This window comes from Haemaphysalis longicornis, unplaced genomic scaffold, assembly GCF_048455015.1.
Source record: "Haemaphysalis longicornis isolate Haplotype H1 unplaced genomic scaffold, Haemaphysalis longicornis Haplotype H1 scaffold_1, whole genome shotgun sequence".
Lineage (NCBI taxonomy): Eukaryota > Metazoa > Arthropoda > Arachnida > Ixodida > Ixodidae > Haemaphysalis > Haemaphysalis longicornis.
Genome location: NW_027526203.1, coordinates 225,847,565 through 225,874,579, shown reverse-complemented (window position 1 = coordinate 225,874,579; position 27,015 = coordinate 225,847,565). Strand labels below are relative to the sequence as shown.

Genomic DNA, 27,015 nt, shown 5'->3' with positions numbered 1-27,015 from the left:
ATATATATATATAAAATGAAAAACGTACGTCACGGGGATGAGCGTTTGGTTAACAGACGTCTATCATTTAACTAGTGGGATAAAAAAACAGCTTTTATAGTTTATGAACCCTCCCCCCCCCAAGCCGTTGAGACACCCCCCCTTGATTCGATGCCTGGGGAAACCCCTGGTTGGCTGCAAAGCCACGACGGAAAAGTGGGCATGGGTTCATGAGCCCCGTGAAGGGCGCTTTTTCTGCCATACCTCAGCTGCCCCGCAACGCTTTCAGCAGGGAAGAGGAAACCACAGCTAGTGCCGAGTGCTCAGTTTGAACAAAGCAGTGCGCAGCAGTGCAAGAGGGCGAGAAAAAGCCAGCACTGACCACCTCCAGGTGGACGGTGAGCCATTGCAGCGTGCGCTTGGTGTCCTCGTCTACACACTGCACGTAAAAGTGGTGCGGAGAGTACACGCGCGTAACGTAGACGAGGGTGGACTCCTCGCCAAGTTTGTCGCACAGCTGAAACGGGCCCTCAAGGTCCACTGGGGGCGCCAGAGGCTGCTGCCCGATGGGGTCCAGGCTGAGCTGCAGGACGCCCTCTGCCCCTGGGGCTGCCGCGGGTGGCTGCGATGCCCTGCTCGAGGGCCGCTCCGTGCCCTCCTCCTCCAACGCACGGTCCAACGGCGGGCAGGGCTGGAGGGGCACTGCGCGCCGTGCCAGCACGTCGGGGACAGCTGGCACCAGCTGTGCTCTCCCCCCGGGTTGAATCCCGGGCTCCTGCATGCCCGTGGCCGAGCTCTGCCCCCGAGGCTCTACAGAGCCCCACACGTTGTCCGGGACACACCAGGGCCGGCTCCTGGGCTGAGGAGGGCTTGCCAGCAGGTCTGCCACCTCACTTGGGGCCACTGCCACCGTGCCAAGTTGCTGCCTTTCTTGGGATGCTCCCAGCCGGATCAAGAACTGTCCTGCAGGTGCCAAGAACAAGCCACGATGAAAGAACAACCGGGCAGCAGTGGTGCCACCGTTGGGTATACCGTATAAGCCTAGCACGGTACATCCCCACATGTGGCTCTTACAGGGTGCCCATGAAAACAATCGCATCCACACAATCCAGTGTAGTGGTTGAGGCTATAAAGAGGCTTCATCGCCCAGCTAGCATAGCTACAACACAAGAACCAAAGCCACGGTCCACTGTGCAGCATCAAGCTGAGGGTTCGATCCACTCACCCGAAGGTGTTCAGAATGCGCTTGGAGGCAGGCAAAGTCAAGGAGCCACGCTTTACAGGGACAGAAAACTGATTTTTATGCAGTATATGCTCTCTATCGCAAATTAAAAAGCATCGCTTAAAACACCTTAAACCGAAATGGTTTCCTGATGGGGCCCTAGAACAACTGAAAGTGGAATTTTTAGATCTACCAGCCTTAGGTATGCTGCCAAAACAAACACTGGCAACCATGACAGAGAGTCACTCGGCAACATATTTACAAAACTGCCCGGGAAAGCCAAAAAATTTGCTATTGAGAGAACTTCGTTGCCGCGAGAATGAAAACCAAAGGCCTAAAAATTGCCCCCAAACCAAATATACGTTTCCGGAAGTCAATTATGCAGTCGAACCTGGACATATAGAACTCCAAAACGATGGCAATATAGTTCACCATACAGTCGAATCCCACAATAACGAATCCGCCAGGGAAAGCCAGAAAATTTGCTTTTGCGGGAATTTTGTTGCCGCGAGAATGAAACAAACGACAGGAAAATCGCTCCCAAAGCGAAAATTTATTCCTGAAAGTCAGTTATATTACTTTGCGAGTTTTACCTCTGCGAGCTTAGCTTTCACACTACAAGAGGTGCTTCATTGATAGTCGTGCGCACTTAAGAACGACTGAATCGTGTAAAACACATCTAAAACATCTCGAGGATTCGCCTTCTCCGCACGTATTTCTCCATGTTCCTCGGCGCCTAGTATGTCCAAGCATGCAAGTGAAACCCAGCTGCTTCTGTTGACAAACTTTGCGAGACAAGTTGGCACCTCATTGCGCCAATGCTGTGCACAAAACTAAGTGAACACCGCTTTGTTGACATCCAGAAAGGCCACAGCAGGGGTGGAACAGACTCCATGGGTTTGGGAGCAGGCAAAAGTGCCTTTTGTAGCAGGCTTGGAGCAGCCAGAGAGGCATTTTTGGAGCAGGTTCGGAGCAGCCAGAATTGCCATTTGGAGGAGATGTAACACCATTTTAAGCATTATGGTGCCTCCCTCATCTATGTACAGGATGCTGTGCAAGTCCCCTGCCAAGTACCTAATCCCTCTACTATTTTCAGGCGTTCTACCATGCACTAGAACCTACTCTAAACCAGAATCGCCGTTCCTGTGCTATATGTGGAGGTTTACCAAATGCGGAGTCATCTACCTTCGGCCCCAGCGAGTGCATTGCATTATTACCATTCGGAGGCCAAACCTCACGCGGAGAGTCGCAAAAGATCACACAACAGGCCTTGTTCCGTGTCCAGCAAACGGCAGTGTTTATGCGAACACACGGCGACATTCTGTAAAACAAGGTGTTCGATCGCATTTTTTCTATCAAACAGCGGTTTCAGTGCGTAAAAAGCTGAACATAGCTTTTTTTTCACCCATCACAGAGATGCAAGAGTCGACGAACTTCCGCCGCAGATAACGTACCTAACTAGAGCGTGTCAGAAGGCCATATTATTACACCATCCTCCACTAAGCAAAACTAATCTGAAAGTTGAATTGAATTGATTTTAATTGAAGATTATTTGTTCTTTTCTGAATACACTAAAACGGGGGTGAAGGGGGGGAGGCAAAAGAAAACCAGCATGCTTCTGTTTAGCAGGGAGTTCATTTCAAGTTTCAAATTCATTTCCGTTTCAAGTTCACGAGCGAAAATGAGTAAATACCTCAAAGCAAAAGTGCACAGAATAAACAAGTGAGGGCAAAGCGTTCAAGACTCTGTTTGTTCAATACATGCAGAAACGGTAAGTTGCAGGCAGCAATGCTAGGATCGGCAAAAATGGGCGACTAAATTGATGTTTACCTACAATGCACTACAGTCGAACATGGATATATCGAACTCCAAGGGGATCGCGAAATAGTTCGATATATGAAAAATTTGATATAGGAAATATGGGCTCTGAGACCTCACCTATCGCGGACGATCACTTACCGATCGTCGCGTTCAAGAATGACAACTAATTCCGCACTCACGACGCAACAGGACGCATTATTTCCGTGAAAAAAAAAATCGCTGATCTTGGCCTGCTTCTTCGTCCTGGAAATGAAATTAAAGACGCTTGTATCGATCTTCTCCCGGCTGCACAACTAGAAAATTCCAGCAGTACGCTGCGCCTTCGCACACCATGCACAACACGCACGCAAAAAAAGAACAGCGCGCACGTACCACAAGAACTTTGAAGGTAACGATTCCAAGGCTCTCTGAACGGACTCCAACAAAGCGATCGCGATGGTCATCTCCGAGAGAAACAGTGATCTCCGAAAGGTGCGGGACAACTCGCCAAACAGCAGCAACAGCAGCAAAATGCAAAAGAAGGAGGATGCCGTCAGCGCCTTCGTTCCCTCTTCCCTTTTCCGAGACGACATCGGGGGAAGACAGACCCAGAGAGAGAGAAAAAAAAACTATTTTTTGGCAAGCCGGGGAACGTACGCAGCCGAAAAAAAAAAAAAGGACGTGCGCAGTTGGGGCATCCCTACCTCGCACTGTCACATTTTCGAGCGTTCGGGCTTGTGTGCCTAGAGAGAATTAGCATACCGGGCTCCGTCCTCTAACGCTACGGCGCCGGCAGCGGGGCCCGACTGGGCAAGCGCAAATTCGTTCCGGTAGGGGGGATTAGTTCCGCGAGCTAGTCTTCGCCATGCCCGCGCATTCCTCCACATCCTCCTCAACCTCAATCGAGGGTGCAGCGACCGCCGAAGAGCACCTTCCAGCTCGCGCGGCGTTCGATATACCCAATGTCGGGAAAAGTACGGTTCGATATAAACGTACGAATTCCTATACTTTTACGCAGAATTTTCAAGGGTATAATTTATGAGTTCGATATAGACAATAATTCGATATACCCGTGTTCGACTGTATAACCTTTTATGCAGATATTATTCTATTTGTGATGAGACACAAAAACATTTTACTTTTGGTCAAATTTCCTTGATTGTGGCGCTGCAGCCGACACCGGCAAACACAACCATGCAAATGTAACACACAGAATTTCGAACAGATGGTGCGTAACTGCCTGCGGCCTTATGGCTAAGCCAAAGCCAGGTTCGGTAGCAGCTCATAGTCTTTATGAAACCGAAACCATAAGCGCACTGAGGAAACTGAAAACACAATGTTTCAGCTAAGTTTCAGGGTAATAGGCATCATGGCGGTCCTATTACGCGGGGGTGGGTCTTTAGACAATTTTTTTTTATGTTTAGTGCCAGATAGATGAAGATTTGCAGCCTTGATGCACTTTTACGCTCATTACAAATATGTAATGGGTTTTAACATAGCTTTATTTGTTCATGAAATACAATGCTTCAAAATTTATTTGTTGAGGCACTGCTTATGGGGTTTAGAGCGATTTTGCTTGATCAAACTCAATAATTTGTATGGATAATACCAAAAGTCTGCTCTGCCAGGCTATGCTATTTTTACTCATTTTGAAGACTCTTGCAATGCATGAAGGAGGTGAATATTTAATAACAATTCGTATAAAATTGTCTAATCTTTACTCATTGTTGCAAATAGGTGAGCATAGACAAAGTAATAAAAATAGCATCACCTGCTAGATCAATTCAGCACGAATGCAATGGTACCAGTCTTGTCATGCTAGCCCAAGGGCAACATTACAAAGCCCCCGTAAAGCAGAACATGGTCTTGCAAAAAAAAGAAACTGAGAAAAATGCATTTGAAGTTTCAAATCATGGTAACTTTTGCGAAGGAATATCTACGACAATATAATTAGTATCATTTTGTAGCTCTGTTCTTCACGGAAAAAGCACAAATATGTGATTACACAAGGATAACTCTGGAAAGGCTGACGTAAATTTACACGAATACCGTACAAATTGGAAAGGTAAATTAAATTTTCAATTGTTAAACTTCAGAAACTGTATATCCTCTTTCACTTTTTCTCTCAGTGTCTTTTTAGAATACAGAAAGGCTAAAATACTATGTGTTGTTATTTTTGTGCTACCAATGAGACTACAGCACAGCAGCCCCCCAGAACTAGGGATTGTCCTACAATGCATCTCAAACCTACGACAAGGCTGTAGGTGATTTGCACTTTGGTGATCAACGCTTCAGGGATACAAATAGCACCACCTGCAAGATCAATTCAATACAAATGAAATTATAGCAGTCTTGCTATCCTAGCTCAAGAGTAAGATACATCCAGTAAGGAAGAGCGTGATCTTACAAAATAAGAAAGTGCATAGCTGCAGGTGGACTTTAATTTGGCGACTAATGCCAGTGATACAAACAGCATCACCTGCTAGATCTATTTATTGTAAATGAAATGATACCAGTCTTATCATCCTAGGCCAGAAGCCAGATAATGAAACTCCATAACGCACACTATGATGTCGCAAAATAAGATAGAGAAAAATACATCCCTAGTTTATAACTCTTGCTACAGCATAGCCATAAAATAAAAAGCACCGTGTCACTCTGTTCCTCAAGGAAAAAACAAACAAGAATGTGACCATACCACAAAAATAACCGGAAAAGCTCTTTGCAAGTAATGAAAACCTTTGTAAACAGCGTTAAAAAACTACACTTTTCGCTGAACTTCACAAACGGCACTAAACTTCACAAACGGCACTTGCTACTTTGCACTTCCTTCAACGTCTATGCAAACTAAAGAAAAGCACAAACATATTGTGCTCCCAATTTTATTTTCACAAATAAGACCAAAGCACAGGAGCTAACTAAATCTGGACGTTTCCACGCGGCGTTTCTCTGACCAGATTCGTATGTAACAGGCGATCCCGGCACCGCCGTTTACGGCGTGTTTCGTCGTCTTTTCGTACGCTTGCAGCGCGTAATTTGTTGAGGTAAAGGTCTCCAAGCATTGCGGCACGAGACAAAAGGACGTTGCAACAGAATCGCAGTCACTAATCGCAGAGAAAACGCACCCGAATTGAAAATACTGCGGCGGCAAACGTGCGCCTGCAAAAACAAAGCGGAAAAAAAAAATTGGAGGCTTAACCGCGCTGGCCAATCAGACACGCGGAACGGGGGGCTTGCCTCGAGCGCGCGTGCTCCTGCCAGTCAGACGCTCGCAAACGATCTTCGCGAAATCGGCGGTAACGCTCGTTCTCCTCATGCAACGCCATTTTGAGATAGCGCAAAATACCCACAAATATGAAGGAAATAAACAAAAGAAAAGAAAAAGAAAAAAAATTAAAGCCGTACCACTCAACGTGAAAGCTGTCGCAAATGCAGAGCAGTGATTCGCCATAACGGCCAGTGGCATCGTTATCCGCTTACTGCTACTACCCATCACGCTCTTCGCCTCCCTGTCTCACTTCTATCTTGATGAATTGAACGGAGGTTTGTCCAAAGCAGTTCAAATTTCCCGCCTTCGCAGTGCTCGCGCGCCCCCTGCCTGGAACGAACAGCGCGAGCGGTTCTCGCACGTGCCGGCACCTTACTGCGCAGTCCGCAACGCGTTGTTTTTGGCGGTCCCATCTCCCCGCGAGGGGGACTCGAGTAAATGCGTCGCATAGGGGGTGGGTGTATTGCGTTAACGTTTAGTGTTTGGGGAGTTGGTGGTAGTGAATGCGTTGTATCAGCAGCTTCTTGACGTAGTTTGAATGAGTCAAGGATATAAGCCGCGTTCGTAGCCTCCCATTCTGTGTCGACTTTGTGGCGCAATGGGTAGAGCACCATGTACATTGCGTTCCGCCCGCAGGGTCGAGGGATCGAAACCAGGTGCCGGATAGTATTTTTTTTTATACAATGTAGGGGGAGGGGTGCGGACTACGACTACGGACGTCAACGCGGGTGACATCGTGAGTTACTGAAATGCTCTGCATTTAAAAAAGGAAAGAAACAGTATTTTTTCCTCAAAGCCCACAAAGAAAGCAGCTACAAGGCTAGCCCAAGAAGGTCGCCGCCGCCAATCTGCTTCGCGTGTGGCGAGCACGCGAAGTTCAAGCTTTTTTAGCCCGATTCTCGGCGTTTTGTGGCTCTCGCTGTGCTTGACAAAGTCGACTAAGATTTTTCCCGACCAAATTTAGCGGTGAAACTTTTAGAGTAGGTGCTTGAAGGTATAGAGACTTCAAAAATGTTTTTCCCTAAATGCATTTTTTAGCAATTTCCAAACATTCCAAGACCCGCGTCCCCCTTAATTTAGGCGGGTTTGGCGCAACCGGGGCAGTTCAGTGCAAGATGGCGCAGGTAAACACGTTTGGCGCTCAATGGCACAAATGGCGCAGCTGTTCCACCCCTGCCACAGCCGTCACTCTTTTGTTTTGCCCTCGTGCACCATCAAAGAGTGGCGCCCTTGCTTTTCAAAATGGTAGAGCAGGCAGTTCCAAACTCAGCGCTATCCTCCCTCCTTCCCCTTGGGCCACTGACTTGGGCAATGGATGGCTGCTTACCTCATAGCGATAAAAACTTCCGCTTTTGAGGCTGGCGGAGGCACCTATTGGGAGCAAACGTGCCAACTGCACACACACACAACACATGCACGCTGTTCAGCAATTCGCAAGGGGCACGCCCTATGGGAGGCTTGCAAAGCGATCCAAGATGGCTGTCTTAAGGAGAATCGGGGTGTTCTCTCTACAGACCCACGCTTGTGTGCGCGTTGAAAACAAAGGGGTTGTTAGCTCTACTTTTTAACGTCCTTAGGTGGCGGTGACGCCAGATTTTAATGGCTGTCCTTAACTATGATATTACGTGCCACATTAGAACTAAAGACGAACATTTCGCCCCACAAGCGAAGGTGAAGAGATATGGCAAAAGCCGCTCACGTCGCTTGCTGCGGCAGTAGGGCTGCAAGCGCTCGATCTGTGGCGCTACAAAGTTAAGTTTCTGCCTGAAAATATCGCTGGTTCACTAGCCACCACCACAATTAGTAGAGTTCGCTCATTGGTGGTTCAGACTTATCAGAGTACACGCGCTTACTAGGCATTTTAGTACCGCCCAATTACTTGACAAATCAAGGCATTTTCATAGTATACCGCTCGGTACGTTGTGTCGCTCCGTGCAGAACATGCAAGTCAATGGCCTGGCCAGCATGAATAGTAATAGTTTCCCACTAGGTCTGTTTTACCACCAGCGAAGTCAAGGATATAAAAGTTTCCAATCAAACTACCTAAACGTGACATTTTCTTTTTGTTTAAAACAATACCGAGCGGTCGACAACATGGCAGTCTTAGTCGCATTGCTCCCTACTAAAACCAATATTTTGATAAGGGGCACTATTAGTAGAGCGTTGGATGCTGCTTACAAAAAAAAAACACATCCAAACCAGCCAAACAATTTTGTGGCTCCAGATTGGAGCTGATTAAACACCTGAAGCTTCTATGCAGAATGTTAACCTCCAAACCAGCTTGAGCTGCTTTCTCACTATCACCTAACATTTTCTGCATTGCTAGAAGCGGCTCCCTGAAACAAAGACAAGCAAGGATGAAAAACAAAGCTCTTCACATGTAAATCAATAATTGCAATATACTGGTTATAAACTAGCGTGCCTGGGCAAGCCTGTTGTCTGTGAAATGTGAGGTGATGGCCAAGGTGCCCCAAATTCAAAACTGCCCTCGCGGTATGTTACGTGCAAACAGCTTTGTAAATATGAGCCTATGTCTGAAAACGCGTCCGCACAACGCACGATGCGCAAAGCAAAGAAACAGTCAACAGCGGTAGGTTTTGAAAACAGATTATGGTTCAGCGTAACATCTCACTAGTAAAATGTGTCATGCCTGCGCTCTCACACCCATGCTTTGCTATGTAAGAACATGAGCACGAAGAAAATAAAATAGCAACGAATTGTTATCGTGCCTTGCACGATTAGGGCGACGGACATATCGGCGACCTGGATCGAACTTGTCATATGCATACAAACGTCAAGTAAGGGCGACAGAAACTACAGTCGAACCCCGCTACAACAAACACCACTTCAACGAAATTTCCGCTTCAACGAAATATTTCCAATTCCCTGTCAGCTAGAAGTCAATGCAACAAAGTCCTCGCCACAATGAACCATTTGTCAGGCTTGCTTTCGCTTCAACGAAATTTTCGATGATTTGGGCTGGGTTTGAACAATTATTTTACAATAAAATAAGCATAGCCCCAGCTGTCTGTAACTTTTTATACATTCAGGACGCTTAGTTTCACCGAAAACATGCGCAGTGTGCCCACACCGCCACCCAAAACAAAACAAAACAAAAACTCAGACGGACGCCATTGTTTTATGGTGATAACAATGTGGCTGGCCGTCTTTACACGAGGCGCAGGCCCGGTTAGCCAAGCCCGAGCTACAGCCAATCCGTATCCAGTTGAAATCGCATGGATGTGCTCCGCTGCTGGCACGGCGCCGTCATGTACGCGTTGTGAACAGCTGTCATTGCCGTTTTCCTTCTACCATTCTTCATAGCCAAGAGCAAAAATCATGTTTGCGTGCTTGGTCTTGAAGCCAAGTCATCCTATCTTAGTCGCGAGCGCGCGGTCATGTTAAAAGCAAGCACGCATGTCTCTCTTATCTTCTGCGCAAGCCCTTATACTCTGCGCAAGAGCGCAGAGGGTAAGATAACGGCACTGCTCCTGCCACAAGCGAGAGGGGGCCTAGCAGCTATCTGCAAGTAATCAGGTTGATGGACATGCCTTGTTGTACAGCAATACGTTTTGCGCCTGCATTTCTTCACCTCCCTCCGTAAGTGCAGTGAAAAAACAGATAACCATTGGTATGTTTGTTATCCGAATAAACATGATGTTATTGCGCATCACTCCTTTTTCTAAGCATTGTATTATGCCGCCAATGATGCGGAAACAAGCGGGGGTATTTTTCTGGCCTTTCCGTGGTGTGTTGGGGCAGATTTCACCTCAACAAATTTTCACTTCAACAAAATTTTTCGCTTGTCCCATCAATTTCGTTGTAGCTGGATTCGACTGTAAAGGCGTCCGCCCTGTAACAGCAGAGTTGTTGCTTAGACGAGTTGGTACATAATTGCAAGGATTTAAAAGCATTGCACGAAGACGAGGGACTACAACATCAAAATACACACCATGCGCACTGTGTTCGATTCGTGTTTCGGTTCCTAGTTTTCGTGCAGCGTGTCGCAATCTCTTGCACACGGTGTACCAAGCACGAGACCTTTTAAAACATAACATGCATCCGGTGAATGCTGTGCTTGTTATCACGTGAAACGGCGTCAAAATCCCCATGATAAGACGCTGCCAGCCAACGCGCGAGCATGCGGGCTCCAACATTTCCGTCGCTCACCGATCCTCCATGGAGTGATTTCTCCTCCTGCCACCGCGCGGCGCCACCGTCTGTGCACCTTGCGAATAGCCGGCTAGCGTAGCCCAAGCCAAAGACCTGCCGCGAGTCACCATGTGTCGCCCCCTGGTGGTGTCGCTGCAAGGCTGTCTCCATGGCCGTCTGTTGCATGGTCTTTTATGCAAACAAATATGGTGGCGGCCATGCAAGCGCACTGTAGCAGAAGTTTACACACATCCAAGCAAAAAAAAATGCATTTGAGCACTTTTCAGACACTGTTAGCCTCAAATGGGTAGATAAAATGCCGACCTGACTTGCAGCCAATTTCATTAACATGAGATTGCTTCCCAAAAACATTTCGTTGCTGCAAGTTATGAAATATATGGGCTTCTATAGACGTTTGCCGGGGATCCGAAAATATTTTGTTGCCGCAGGAATTTCGTACTGATGGGATTTCATTATGTGGGGTTTGACTGTATCGATAATTTGAAATATAAAATATGCCCATTTGAAGCTTACATAAAAACTCCAGACAACCCTGAAAGCTTTCCAAGATCACGACAAGCAGTAGTTTACCTCGCCATCTTCTGCGTCAAGTTCCCCAAACTATCTTCAAGCCATCCAAATAAGAAAGACCGTGCCGTTCACTGCGCCACCACAGAGGTGAATTCGAAACAATTTTTGAAACAATTTTTGCCTAAAATTTAGCCTGTTGCAGCTGATAGTCTGCTCTAGCTGGGTCCGTTATGAGTGGAGTGGACTCCATTTAAAATGCATGGGGACCAGACAAACCAACAGAAATGGTCTGTTGTAACCAAAAGTCCGTTGTTGCAGGATCCGCTGTAACGAGCGTAGACTGTATTTCATTTAAATACAGTTGAACCCCTTTATAAGAGACACGTACCGAGGAGCAGTTTCTGTCTCTTATACGAGATGTCTCTTATAAGCAGGGAACCATGTTTTCACTTACTAATCAGACCCTAGTTCAATGTGGGCACCGTATGACTAAAACAAGCTCAAAAAACGCCACAGCATGTTGCAAAAGATTCATTCTAATTTATGTTTGGCCCCCAGAATTTATGAAAAAGTTCTGAATCTTTGTTTGCTTCATGACTTTACACTGTTTTTTACAACCGATTCTACAAGCTTTTTTTCTTTTCCCTGTTTGTGGAAGATGAATCATAGATATTGAGTTCACAAGCCTGATGAATAGCCAGTGCGCACAGCTTCTTCTGCTGTATGCTCAGGCTATTCATTACGCTTGCAGGACTCAACATCTGCGATGCTTCTTGATTGGGAGCTACGCGAGTGGGAGAGCCTGCATGTGTGGTCGCACTATAATGGATGGCAGTAAGCTTCAACCACTTCTGTAAGTTGCATTTCTTTTGGCAGGGCTTCTCATCGTCATTTCATAGCTGACTGAGCCACTGTGTTTGCTTAAGTTATAATAAATAGCTGCTGCAGGCATCTGTCGTCCAGCTGTGTTTCCACAATGGAAGCAACTGCAATTAGTGACTAGTGGCACTGCATCTGAAGTTCAAATGTCTGTTACAAGTGAGATTATTGATTAAAGTTCAAGGATGACGTGTCCCTTATCTGTCTTCTACATCCGATGTCTGTTATAAAAGAGGTCAATTTAATGGGAAAGATAGGGCAGCCAACCATGTGGGTGAATTGTGTCTCTTATACCCATTTGTCTCTTACATCCATGTCTCTTATAACGAGGTTCAACTGTAGGACTGAAAAAGTTGCGAATGGTTCCTTGCCTTAAATTTCTCCTTCGTGTAAAAACGTCTGCTTACACCTCTGCAAGCGTTACATTTTCTTCCTAACTGATGATGATGTTGCTTAATTAAAAGTCAGCATCACCTGGTGAATAAAAGAAGTGGTGTCTAAATAAAATTGGCTACGTATGACCTGCTTCTACATTTCGAGATTGCTTCCGCCGCAGTCTACACGCGCAATTATGGCCTCCAAGATCAAAGTTTGTTACCCCAGCGGGAGTCAAATCAATCCCCATTCAACCCAAAGCCAGCCAGATGGCTAAGATTCAAAATGGCGTCGTGCGCTAGTCGCACCGTAGTTCTGTCATAAAAAACCTAGTTCGGAAAATCAAACTTGTGCCTATTTTGTCTTATATATCCGCTGTTCATATACATTAATCACATTGGACGACTGGTGGTTCCTCAGGAAAGTCTGGAATATCCAGCAATTCTGAATTTTTGGAGTCCGAAAAAATAGTTGGCTACTGTATATTCTCACTGCAAATATAACGTGACAGAAATAGTTCAATATAAAGAATAATTTGACATAAACGGGTTCGATACAGTCGGGTTTGACTGTATTGGCTTTGTGCCCATGCGCCTTTTATGACCTGGTGTGTGCTATAGAGTGAAAATGGGCGTACTACAAAGGTGCGGGAGAAATGCCTCCCAGAAGAGCATCTCTGATGGCGCAGAGGGCACGCAGTTACTGCATACACCTCGGCTTGTCTTTAGAAGAAGAAGAAGTTGTGGTTTTTTGGCACAGCAACCTTTCTTCGGTTATAATGCGCCAGACGCAGGGTAGAATAGTTATGCGACGGTTAACCGATGTTATTCAAGGTGTTGTGAAGATTAAAAACATTTTAAAAGGACTCAAAGATGCACATAGCTAAAAACGGTGTAGAAGGCCGGTGTCCTCAAAACATTTGAAAACGTTACTGAAATCCACCAACGGTTCATCACTAAGTAAAAGCGCAGGGTGTAAAGGGATGCAAAAGGTGTATAATGCTTTGAAATGTCTGATGCGTGCTGCTTCAAGGTGTGGGCAGCTTATTAAAACATGAAGTACAGTAAGAGGATCTCCACAGTGGTCACACACGGGTTTCTGTTCTTTCTGGATCAGGAAGCCGTGTGTGAGCACAGTGTGACCTATTCGCAGTCGGCATAAAATAACCTCATAAAAACGATTTCTGTGTCTGCAACTTTTCCATTCAGATCGGTATGGTTTCACTAGGTGTAGCTTATTTTCAGTCTGTCTGTCTCATTCAGTTTGCCAGTACACTGTAATGGACTTTCGTATGGTGTTCCGAAGGTCCTGGTAAGGAACCTTGGACTTCGTTATTGCACAATGCTTAGTATGGTATGCTGCTCTATCGACAGTTTCATTTTCTGGAATGCCAATGTGGCTTGGTATCCAACAAAAGACGACACTAACCCCTGCCGATGTAAGGCAGCACAGTCGATTTTTTAGCATACCTACAGCCGCATTCTTTGAAGGGGCAAGGGAGGTCAAAGCGCGTATGGCACTTAAGGAATCTGTAAAAATTGCCACTTTTTGTAGTCCATTTGCTATTACGTCTTCAATAGCTGAGGTTATACCAAAAACCTCTGCAGTGAAGACACTGCCCTCATCAGTTATCCTCTCAGCTACAGTTACTGCCGACGAGTTTACAAAGGCGTAACCGGTGTGACCAGCAGTTTTTGAACCATCAGTAAAGTAGTGGCAATAGCTACTGCATTTATCCTTAAGTGCAAGAAATTCTTGGCGCAAAAACTGGTGTGGAAAAGCTTTCTTGTCGTATTTTAACAGCGACAGGTCACATTTGACAGCACTATAGTCCCAAGGGGCTAAAGCATCCGATAAACTCGGAAGAGTTGGCGGGCATATCTTGAAAAAGTACAGAGTCATGTACTCCTCCAAACGGAGGGCAAGAGGGCGGACCACTCTTGGTTTGTTCTCATAGCTTCTTGTACTTATTTTCAAACAATTCTCAGGCACAAGGATGGTCATTTATGCATGCTATTTTGGCTGCATATACTCCACTTAGGTACACTCGACGGTACTGCAGAGGCCACTCATTGCACTCAACGTAAAGAAGACTATCAACAGGGGAGGTACGATATGCACCTGAGGCAAGTCTGAGGCCCAAGTTGTGCACTGGATCGAGTGAGGTGAGAACAGATTGGCGAGCTGACCCATAAACAATACAGCCATAATCAAGACGAGACCGTACAAGTGAGCCATAAATTCTGAGCAAACATGCGCGGTCGGCCCCCCATGACTTGTGCGACAAAATTTTCAATATGTTAAGTGTCCTCATGCAGGTCATTTTGAGTGTCTTTATGTGAGCCCCAAACGTTAATTTGGAGTCATAAATGATGCCCAAGAATTTGTGCTCACTGTGTACTGGAACAAGCATATCCCTGATTTTTATTTCAGGCTTGGCATGAATACCTCGTTTCCGCGCGAAGCACACACATGCACACTTCTCAGGAGAAAAGCGAAAACCGTTTTCATCTGCCCATCGTTGCAACCGATTGACCGTGGTCTGGATTTGTCTTTCACAGACTGATTGGTTACATGATGAAAAGGCAATCTGCAGGTCATCGACGTAAAGGGAGTACATAACCGGTCGAGGAATAACCTTTGCCAAGGAAGTTATTTTAATGGCAAAGAGTGTCACACTTAGCACACTGCCCTGAGGTACTCCATTTTCCTGGCTGAAAGAACGGGAGACTGCATTGCCCAGTCTCACAGTAAAGGTTCGTTCTTGAAGAAAATCTTGTACACATGAAAACATTCGCCCTCTGATTCCCATTGCTGCCATATCCTGCAGAATTCCATACCGCCAAGTGGTATCATAAGCCTTAGCCATACCAAAAAAGACAGCAAGGCAAAACTGGTTGTTAACGAAAGCATCTTGTATCATTGTTTCAAGCCGAACAAGGTGGTCAGTTGTAGACCGAAACTGCCGAAAACCACAAAACTGCCGAAAACCTATCTAAGTAACCTGAACGTTCAAGAACAAAGACCAATCTAAAATTGACTATCCGCTCAAATGTCTTGCACAGACAACTGGTCAACGTTATGGGTCGGTAGCTTGATGGACAGTCGGGTTGCTTGCCATCTTTCAGTAACGGAATTACGACAGCCTTTTTCCATGCTTTGGGCAGCCTACCCGTTTTCCAGATTTTATTAAATAACTTCAGAAGCACTTCTAAGCAGCTATCATTTAGGTGTTGTAGAAAAGCGTAGTGAATGAGCTCAGGGCCAACAGAAGTAGCCTTGCACTGAGATAGTGCTCTTTTAAGTTCGTACAATGTAAATTCTTGGTTATAGTCTTCAGTGTTATTGCTAGTATTTTTAATCCTGAGCTTTTCAGCCCTAGCCTTATGTCTCATGAACTCTTGTGTGTAATTTGTATCGCTAGAAACATCTGAAAGGTGGGCACCTAAAACATCCGCTTGCGTTTGCAACAAATCGTTCCCACCGTCGGTAGAAAAAAGTGGTACCGTAAACCATCTGTAGATGCCTCTGACTTTGCGTACATGGTCCCAGACTTTTTTTGCGGGAGTGGTAGTGTTTATTGTGCTTACAAAGTTTTGCCTCGAGTTTCTTTTTGCTTCTTTTCTGATTTTTCTGGCAGCAGCTCGGGCAGGCTTAAAGCTCAAGCAGTTGTCCATGGTAGGGTACCGTCTGAACACACCCCAGGCCTTGTTTTGCTTTTTCCGGGCTTCGCGACAGGCATCATTCCACCACGGCTTTGGCTGCTTAGGGATTCGGCCAGATGATTGTGGGACGGCTACTTTAGCAGCTTTAACAAGTTCCTCGCAAATGTAGGCATTTGCTTCATCTATGGACATACTGCTCATGTCAACTCCCTCAAAACTGACCAGATCCTTAAATTTTCCCCAGTCTGCTCTCTCGAGCCTCCATCGGGGTGGACAGTTTTTGACGGCTGGAAGTGGCTGCACGTCTCGCAACAAGGCGGGAAAGTGGTCACTTCCGTGTGGATCGTTCACTACACTCCACTCAAAGTCCATCTCGAGCTCTGGCGACCCAACACAAAGGTCTATCGCAGAAAAGTTTCCCGTACCCGCAGAAAAATATGTCTTGTCTCCATTATTGAACACAAAAAGATTGTTATTCATCAACCACTGTTCGATTTGTTTTCCCCGACTGTCGATTTTGTCACCTCCCCATAGGCAGTGATGAGCATTTAAGTCCCCCATAATAACAAATGGTGCAGGAAGTTGCTCAATAAGATCATTAAGTTCCTGTAATGACACATTATCAGATGGTGACAGATAAAGTGAGACAACAGTGACCAGTTTGTTGACATAAACTTGTGCTGCAACGGCCTCCAGAGTAGTGTCAAGTTGTATTGACTTTAGAATTGTGCCCTGTGACACAACCAAAGCCACACCCCCTGAAGCGCGGGTGCTCTCTTCTCTGTCCTTTCTGAGGAGGTGATAACTGCGGAGAATTTTATCGTGTCTTTTTGTTAAATTTGTCTCCTGCAATGCCACCACTTGGGGCTCATATTCATCTAACAACTTGTGTATGTCGTCAATGTTGTGAATTATGTATGTATGTATGTATGTATGTTTGTGTTTATTGGCGCAAGGGTAACTAGGACCAAAGAGCACCAAAGCTATGTTAAGTGGTCCGTCAATAGTCAGGTTTGAGCTTAAAATATGTATGAAATGAGTATGATATATCCTAAAATACTGTATATATGGGTGTAGAGGGCCCGTAGACTAAAAAATGGAGATGTTCATAATGGCGGATGAAAGGAATTGTGAATGGAACGCGACTGTAGCTCGAGCCGAAGAGCACGCTACGGTAGCGGGCCCCTCGTGCGAACAATGAAAACATGAAGGCTTTGCTCAATGCTTGTAGGCTCTGAGGTCACGCACTGTACGAAATGAGCTTTAAAAACTTGACATCTGCAAGATAACTTAAAAGGGACTTGTTTGTGAACATAGGTTCATCTCCTAAGAACAGTGACGGGTGTAGCGGAATGTTGAAAGTATAGATTTTAGGGAAATGCCGTTTTCTGGCCTCATTGCAGGATGCGCACTCAATTGAATTAACACATGGAGGACGGAGAGCCGGTCCCCACACTTATCACAAATCGGTGGGGGTGTGCCATTTAAAAGATATGCGTGCGTAGCGTAAGTGTGGCCGATGCGTAGTCTGCAAATCGATACTTCAATGAATCTGTTTTGTTTTTCTGTTGTGTATCTTCCTAGGTGGGGTTTTATTGAGTGGAGCTTGTTTTCTGTGTGTGTGTCCCACGTGTCCTGCCAGCGTTTACGGATTCCCCTTCGGATCACTGGCTTCAGATCAAGGTAAGGGATTTCCGCGACGTCAACACCACTATGGAGGGCCGCCAAAGTGGCGTTCTGGTCGGCAATTTCATTGCCTAGAATGCCACTGTGTCCAGGGATCCAGCAAACAAGTATTTTTAGTTGTAATTTATGAGCAGTCACGAGAGCTTTAAAAAGGTGATTGAGGACAACATTTTTTGTAGGTTTAAAGGAACCTAGTGCCGTAACGACACTTAAGGAGTCCGTGTAGATAACTGATTCTTGTATTTTGTTCTGTGTAATGTGCTCCACTGTAATTAAAATACCATAAGCTACTGCTGTAAAGATACTGGTATTTTTGTTCAAGGTCCTCGTGCTGGCGAAATCCGGGCCATGTGCAGCACACGACACAGCGGAAGCACACTTTGAGGCATCCGTGTAAAATGAGGTGTATGGATATGTGTGTTGTAGTTGTAAAAAATGCTGGGAGATCAGCTCACGAGGTGCACGGCGCTTATCAATGCGTTTAAAGGATGTGTCGCAACGAATCGTTGACATTTCCCAAGGCGGGACTTCGTCGGCGATGGAAGTCTTTATGCCCTCATCGAAAGACACCCCTATTTCCTCTGCAAGGCCTTTGACACGTAAGGATAAAGGGGCAAGGATCGAAGGGCGCGCTAAATACAAATGGGCAGATGAGACGTCATTCAGAAATGAACTGCACGGGTGATTCTTCACAGACATTGTCCTAGTAGCATAGAGCAGTGCTGTATAAGCACGCTGGTGCTCTAGGCACCAGTGGTCACATTCTACATAGAGACTTTGAATTGGACTTGTCCTGAAGGCTCCCGAGGCAAGGCGAAGGCCCAAATGTAGCACTGGGTCTAACATTTTTAGGGCAGTTTTAGATGCAGACCCGTATGTTACGCTTCCGTAGTCTATACGGGACCTAACTAAACTGATAAAGAGGCGTAAAAGGCAATCTTTATCAGCACCGTAAGACTGATGCGACAAAACTTTTAAAATGTTTATGGTGTTTAGGCATTTCTGTGAGTGTTTTTATGTGCCGTATGAATGTTAGCTTTTCGTCAAGTATAACACCTAAAAACTTGTGTTCTTTTTTGACGGGAATCCGTTCTCCGTTCAGCGTAATGTCAGGTTCCGGATGGATTCCACGCTGTCTTGTGAATAAAACACATGTACTTTTCTGAGGATTCAGTTTAAAACCATTTTCCTCTGTCCATTTCCGGAGCCTGTTTACACCTAACTGTATTTGCCTTTCACAGATGGACAGGTTGGAAGACCTAAAGCTAATATGAACATCATCAACATACAGTGAGTAGGAGATTGTGGGTGGCAAGGATTTTCCAAGCGAATTCATTTTAACTACAAATGGAGTACAGCTTAATACTCCACCTTGGGGAACACCATTTTCTTGTATGTACGTTCTGGATACAACTGTCCCTATTCTTACCCTAAACATTCGCTGTGACAAATAACTTTCAATAGTGTTTAACATGCGCCCAGACACACCAAAAGCCTTGAGATCAAGCAGTATGCCGTGGCGCCAAGTTGTATCATATGCTTTTTCTATGTCAAAGAAAACAGAAAGACAGTGCTGTTTGTAGATGAAAGCATCTTTGACATATGACTCGAAGGCTACCAGCTGGTCAGTTGTGCTTCGACCTGATCGAAAACCCGCCTGACAACTGTCCAGGATGCCGTTATATTCAAGAAAATACATTACCCTCTTATTTACCATTTTTTCAAAAAGCTTTCCCAAGCAACTTGTTAAAGCTATTGGTCAATAACTGGCAGGTAGTGAGGCATCTTTCCCTTCTTTCAGTACGGCAACTACAACAGCTTCTCTCCAAGCTCTCGGAAAGTATCCTGCCGCCGAAATTTTATTGAAAAAGTGCAAAAGTGTTTGGAGAGTTTCCGTGTGCAGATGTTGTATCATTGCATATGATATCCTATCTGCCCCTGGTGCTGAAGCCTTACATGTTCCTAGGGCAACCAAAAGCTCTGTTGGAGAAAAATTCGAGTTGTATGGTTCATCGGATGTTCTGTTATCTCTAATCGGTTTTTTCTCCATGGATGATTTGTGTCGTAAAAAAGTATTCGTGCAGTGAGTAGAACTCGAAATATATTGAAAGTGTTTTGCAAGTGCGTTGGCCTGGTCCTCCAGGGTGTCGCCCGCACTGCTAACCAAGGGTAGGCTGTGTGTTTTATGTCCATTAAGCTTTTTAATTTTATTCCATACTTTGCCTGTATCTGTGTATGAATTGATAGAAGTCACAAAAGAGCGCCAGCTCTCCCTTTTGGCTTGCTGGCGAATGCGCCTTCCTTGTGCTTTCGCGCGTTTGAAGGAAATTAGGTTTTCAGAAGTGGGATACCTGCGGAGGACACCCCATGCCTTATTTTGCGCCTTTCGTGCATGCCGACACTCGTCATTCCACCACGGCCTCCTAGCGTTAGGTGTGGCACCAGATGTTTGTGGAATTGAGCACTCAGCGGCATGAAGTATATGGGCCGTAATCAGTTCACACGCTTCATCAATGCCCAAATGGCTTAAAGATGTGTATGAAAGCTGAGATAGTTGTTTAAATTTCAGCCAATCTGCAGCAGATTCCCTAAACCTTTTATAGGAGTTGAAGCTGTTAGGGATTTTGTCAATGCTTTTCAGGATGACTGGGAAGTGGTCGCTCCCATAAGGATTATTGTCAACTCCCCATTCAACAGATGGAAAGAGGACAGAAGAGCCGATTGCCAGGTCTATGTGTGAGTATGTGTTGTGTGTAGTGTTGTAGTATGTCGGCTGTTTTTTATTGAGTAGACAAGCTCTGGAAGAAAATAAAAACTTTTCTAGCAAGCGGCCCCGGGCATCTGTCCGTCGAGACCCCCAGAGTTCACTGTGAGCATTAAAGTCGCCTACCAATAAGAAGGGTTCCGGGAGCTCATCTATGAGGGACTCGAATTCTGAGCTCGATAGACGGTAATCCGGGGGAACGTATAAAGAGCAAACTGTTATTAACCTATTAAATAGGATTGCTCGGACTGCCACAGCTTTGAGGGCAGTGAGCAACTGAAGAGGTGAGCAGGGGACAGACTTTTGCAAGACAATCGCTACACCACCAGAGGAGTGAGTGTAGCAGTCCCTGTCTCTCCTGAATACCGAGTATTGTTTGAGAAAGTTGGTTTGTGTAGGTTTTAAGTGTGTTTCTTGTAGGCATAGGATATTTGGATGGTACTTATTAAGGATTTCGTAGACATCATCAAGGTTTCTAATTAATCCCCTACAGTTCCATTGGATAATGCTTTGAACTGCCATAAAAGGTTAGAAGAAAGGTGCTGAGCATAGGTTTTTTTTAGATGGAGATCCCTATGTCACTGAGCCCGAATCAGGGCCAGTGACTCGGGGAGCTTGTGATTTTTTGCCGCGGCCAAAACTACCGCGCTGGTCTTTAGATGACTGCGATGCAGGCCGGGATGGCGTGACATCAATGTCTTCGTCCGGGTTTTGGGACATTGACGGGAGGGAGGTTTTACGGCGCCCATCCCGCAACGCGTTTGATGGGATGGCAGAAGATTCAGCCACCACCTTTTTTGATGTGTTGGACATGGCTGCAGAAGAGGCGCCTCCTGTACCCACATCCATTGCCACCGCAGTTTCGGCGGTCGGGGTCTGTCGAGGAGCGACAGCAACGCCACTCCCAGAGCAATTCTGGTCAGGTGCAGCGCCTGCGGGCACTGCTGGCGATGCACGAGTTGTTTGGCTTGCCAGGGGCAGCGCCTCGAGGGGTGGGTGCGCCACCAAGTCAGTTTCACTATACTGAGTGGCCGCAGAAACCAGACGCCGCCCCACCCCCCGGCGGGCAGCGCTGGCGTAGCTCCCTGAAGGAAGCAGAGCATAACGCTTACGGGCTTCTGGAAATGAAAGATTTTGCGTCACTTTTAAGTTGATGATTTCTTTTTCTTTCTTAAACTCCTGGCAAGAGCGAGAGTATGCTCCATGGGGTCCTCCACAGTTGCTGCACTTTAGTTGTGTGCTTTTGCAGTCGTCAGCATAATGGTCCTGCTCAGAGCACTTTGCACACGTTTGTTTTCCTCGGCACGAATTGCTGCCGTGCCCATACCTCTGGCAGATGAAACAGCGTCGCGGGTTTGGTATGTATACTCTGGTCTTACAGCGCAGAAACCCTGCGTTTACGTACTCTGGCAAAGTGCATCGATCAAAGGTCAGTATTATGTGCTTCGTCTTAATTTCGTTTCCGTCCCGTCTAATGGTGATGCGTCGCACAGCGGTTACACTCTGCTCGCGCAAACCTTCGAGCAGGTCAAAGTCTGTTTCGTTGATCAGTTCTGATTCGGAGATGACACCCTGGCAGCTGTTAAGGGTACGGTGGGGAGTTACTGTGATCTCAAGGTCGGCTAGCTTGGTTTGCTTCAAAAGAGTGTTGGACTGCTCTCTACTCTTGACTTCGATCATCAGGTCTCCAGAACTGAGCTTTTTCGCTTCATAGTTTTTTCCTATCAAACCTTCAATGAATTTTGCAACCAAAAATACAGATTTGCTGGTAACGGGAGTTGCTTTATCAGCTGACTGCATCATTAGGAAGCGTGGGAAGTTGTCAGGGTTGTTGAAGGTGAGGTTAGAAATCGGTTTGAAAAGTTCTTCGGTGCGGCCTCGTTTCGGAGGCCGATCAGTTCGTTTGGGTGGAATGGAGAAGGAAGCCATAAACTATGGAATGAATTCGGTGGCAAGGCCAGTCACCCACCACGGAGCCCAACAAGGGAACGTGGCTTTGCAGCGCACGCTAACTGTACGTTGCCACTATAACCCTATGCTCGGGATCTAGGTTGAAGCCTTCGCACAGGGTTAACCCTCGCCGCCTGGGGAAAACGGAGAAATGAAGAAAAGAGAAGATGACAGGACAGGGTTAGGAAGGACAATAGGAAAGCAAAAGAATGGAGAGGAGGACAGGAAAAGGCGACTGGCTGATTCCCCCCAGGTCGGGTCAGACTGGGGGCACCGTCTACGGGAAGCGGGGGCCGAAGTGGTGTGTTGCCTCTGCCAGGGGGCCATAAAGGTCCAAAACAACCCTGGCTTTGGCTCAACCACCAGGATGCCCTTTTCCCCGGACACGGCAAAGCCACGCACAGCCAAGGGCGTGGGTGGGTCCAACCCACATGGGCTCGGGGTCCGCGGTGTCGCCACTACCGTCACCTTGAATAGACAAGGCGCCCCTGCGGGCTGTTGTGAATTAAACCTCTACAGTTCCAGTGGATGAAGGGAACCGGCATTTTAGTTTTTTGGATGAGGTACAATTACTTTTTTTTTTTTTTTTTCTTTTTGTCAGGTGGTTTCCTTGCAGGAGGTTCACTCCTTGCAGGGATCTTGGATGCGTTCTTCCCAGTACCTTTAGAAGGCACGGGTAGGAGAGATGTTGAGTGTCTTCCAGTGCCCCTTTGGGGCCCTGAAAGGGATGAGGTGGAGGGAACAACGTCCATGGCCTCCTCAGCCGGAGCAGAGAGGGCCGGTGGTTGCACAGCCTCGGGGGCCGGAGCGCGTGCAGTCGGCTGTGGCTGTGCTGGCTGCTGCACGGGGGGAGACTGGGCAAGGGCCAGGTCAGCAGAGCTAAACAGAGCTAAACTGAAATCTTGGAAAGCTTTGTTCTTTTAGTTGGAATGGGAGCCTTGATACAGGGTAGCTTACTGCGGTGCGAACTCGTTTTCGAGCCCGATCATGAGGAGGTTTTGTCGTAGCCATAAACTAGCAAATAAACATTCAGCAGCCATGCTGGCCACCCACCTCGAAGCCCAACACGGGAACGCAAACTTGCGTTAGCCATACGTGGCCACTATAACTAGGCTTGTGCGAATAGTGATATTTTAGTTCGAAGCGAATTCGAAGCGAATAGTCCTAGTGGTCGAATACTTTCGAAGCGAATTCGAATAGCTGTCAGGTGTCACTGAGACATTCCGGTAAAAACGTTCTACAGTAAAATCTCGATACGAATATCGCGGGACCGCAAAAAATATTCTTATCATCCGAAATTCGTATGAACCAACACAGACCAAGAAATTGAGCACTTAAAAAAGTTTTCGTTTAATTCTTTTCTTACTTTCGCATGGAGAAATCCGTGACGTTTTTCTGCTTGTTCTTAACCTCCGTGTCGCCGAGCGGTAATTTCTGGACTTTCGTCTATTCACTCGCGGTGCCCAAGCTCACTACAGGAGCGGTTTTGCACGCGATTCATGCGCGTCGGCGTTGCGCGCGCGATTTTAACGCCCGCCTCGGCGATTCCGCGCTCGCGGTCGCCTGTGCCTCTGTCAGAAAATGACGCGCGTGGCAGTGGGAGGAGCCTCGCGCCAATGGGAAGGCGTGCACCTCAGGGCGGCAGTTTCGAAGCGCTCGAGACAGCTGGCTGGCTCCACAGGAGACGTTTAGGCTTAGCACCTCGGCAGATATTTCATAGGCGCTTTCACTCGCGGCGCGGATGATTTTTTATAGCACCATTTTCGCTCACATTGTTAGCTCGTTTACCGCACAAGAAACTTCGTGTGTGCTTTGAGCGGTATCTTAAGTAGAGGTTAGAAGCGGTGGCTCGAGCGCCCCGCACCACTTCGCTACCGAAGGTGCCGCCTGGTTGCCGCGGCCGGCCGGCAGCGTGCGGGTGGTTTCGCGGCGGCGTCAGCGCGCCTGTGGAGTCCGCGGCGCGTTTTCGCGAACAGAAAACAACAGCTCGGCCGTTCCTGGAGAAAGAGCCCGTACGTCACCGTCTCTCGCTCGTTCGTCAGTCGGGCGCCTCGCCGGCTCGTTTGTATCATCCGCCGGGCCGCGCAGGCCCGTTCGCGAGAGCCGAAATTTTTCCCATTGTTGCAGTGGGAACAATTTCCTTGTTCGAAACAACGAAACAGGAGTCTCGACTACCCTGCCGAACATGCGCGAAGGCTGCGACGAAGCGACAACGCTTTGAATGTGGCTTAGCTTGTCTTGGCTCCACATGTAGTCAAGATGTAGGACTGATGTCGATGGCACTGCGGCTTGCCTAACGAAACCGAAACTTGAACGAAGTTTTGATATTCGTTCATCCCGAATACTTCGAAATATCGGAAATTTTAAATTCGAGTCGAAGCGAATTCGAATACTGTAATATTCGTTCGAATATTCGAAGCGCCCGAATATTCGCACAAGCCTAACTATAACCCTGCATAAAGAAACCTAGGGTGGCCATTCACACAGGGTTAACCCTTGCCGCCTGGAAGAGGAGATCGGAAAGCAGAAAAAAATAGAGGACAGGAAAGATGGAGAAAGAAGACAGGAAAGCGAAAGAGTGGAGAGGGGGACAGGAAAGGGCGACTGGCTGATTCCCCCTCGGCCGGGTCAGTCCGGGGGTGCCGTCTACAAGAAGCGAGGGCCAAAGTGGCGTGTTGCCTCCACCAAGGGGCCCCAAGGTCCACAACAACCTCGGTGTCGGCTCAGCCACCAGGATCCCCTTTTCCCTGGACACGGCTAAGCCACGCACAGCCTAAAGCGTGGGTGGGTCCAACCCACATGGGCTTGGGGTCCGCGGTGTCGCCACTACCGTCACCTTGAACGTACAAGGTGCCCCTGCGGGATCGGCTTGTCTTTAATTGCCACTGCATGGAACAATACTTTCTCGCTAGAAGCAGTGCTAGGAGGTTTATATGGCACATTTCTGCAGCCAACAACATGGGAATAGCTGGTCATAGCAATCCCTAACGTATCACCAATGTGCGAACACAGATAACGTCGGAAGCCATAGACCTATTGCACTGAACCTAAACTGGTCCGAACAACCCTCCAAAAATAAACCACAAGAACAATGCCTGTTGCCACATGTTCAGGCTTTTTTCTGAAGAAGAAAGGCTTTTATTAAGGCTTTTTTCTAAAGAAAAAATAACACTGACTCACACGCAAGCGCATATGCATTAAGTTCAAAATCCTGAACGCTGCCCAATCACACTGCAAAACGAGTGTGTCACTGCTGTAATTGTTGTGGCCAACACAAACATCCCATGGCATTTTCCCCCCTTTCAGGCTAGCTAGATGAAATAAAGCTTTAGCGAATGGATAAATGGCAAAAGTGTGTTTATTTGAGCCCGTCTATGCAATAAAAACACAAACTGAAGTTTGACGAATTCACTCCAGTGTCCCTTTGAATCGTGGCTGCACACAGTCAAAGTAGACAGCAAACATCTGTTACAAGGGCCACACACAGATGGTGCCACATCCGTGCCAATTTTGTGTTTTTTTGCAGCATCATGCAATTAACACAGGTCAGAGGAAAACATCACCCAGGGGCATCCTTCAACGAGTGTGGGAAAATGCCACTGGGTATTGCACCCCTTCCCATTAGGGCGGCAAGCCCACACCCCAGAGACCCACCTGTTGGTTCTGGCCGCTCCAAATGGGCAGGCAGTGTGAAGCAGAGGTAGGACACGAAGGATTCCACCGAGAAGCCGTACTGTCCCGGCTCCAGACGGCGACCTGTTGCCTCCTCAAATGCCTTTTGAAGAGCGGCCAGGGTAAGGCCCCGTGAACCAGCGGGCCTGCAGAGCAGCACCACAGGGGTGGATTAACATCACAGTCTTTGATCAGCAACCCTCGACGGTTTCCCGCCATCCCACTGGAAGCCAGCAGTGAAGTGCACAACGTCAACGCCTTATCAAACTTGCCCAAAACATTGCCCTGAAACCACCCTCCCACAGAGGATAAAATAGATACTTGCGTAGCAGCCACCAGGTCTACTCAGGTTAGGCTGGCACATAAAACTGCCACTCAACATTGCCACAGCCAATTCTCAGTTGTGCTTCACCAAAACAGCACTCAACATCCGCCATTTAAACAAGACAAGCAGCTTACACTAGGGAGCTAATGAGAAAGCAAAGTGACCTCCATCCTTTGACAAAGACACGCCACCCACTATGCAGCCGCAGCAGAAATGGGACTGCCGCCTCCCTGAGCCTTGCACTCTGGCATTTTCAAGCATTTCCCCGAGCCCACAATCTTGCACACTGTGCACATTCTGGTTCACATATTTCATGTCAGCGTTCTGTTGTTACCACGTACCGTACCTAGGAAACTTCCAGAATATTACGTTTGAAAGTTTCGAAATTTGGAAATTTGAAAATTTCCAAATTGGAAATATCACACAAGCAGTCACAGCGACGCCATAAGTATTGGCCCCACCAAACAATCGCAGCCGCACACTGCAGCAAGCAGCCAGCTGCAATGACAAGACAGGCAGGAAAAAGTGCTGCAGACACAACCAAGGAGGCTGCCAATCTTTATAGGTCATCAGCAAGGCAGGCATGCGAGGGAGCCGAGCCCACCGTTCAACCGTTCACAGAAAGCTGGCAGTGCCCCCTGTTGGCCCTGCAGAGAGACTGCACATCTCTGGCCCACCGCGCACACACAGCAACTATACCTGTACCATTGTTACTATATTATACGCCTCGAGCTTCGCAATCGCTGC

The 27,015-nt window shown here is 47.0% G+C and overlaps 1 protein-coding gene across 4 annotated transcripts in view; it reads right to left on the bottom strand.

Moving 5' to 3' along the window:
* Window positions 1-27,015, bottom strand: part of LOC144142439 (uncharacterized) — a 242,202-nt gene that overhangs the window by 103,188 nt on the left and 111,999 nt on the right. For all 4 annotated transcript variants that reach the window (XM_077673960.1, XM_077673951.1, XM_077673969.1 and 1 more), the window contains 2 exons: window positions 25,926-26,089; window positions 362-942 (listed from right to left, as the gene is read on the bottom strand). In XM_077673960.1, the coding sequence (XP_077530086.1) occupies window positions 362-942; window positions 25,926-26,089 (745 nt within the window). The remainder of the gene's footprint in view (window positions 1-361; window positions 943-25,925; window positions 26,090-27,015) is intronic.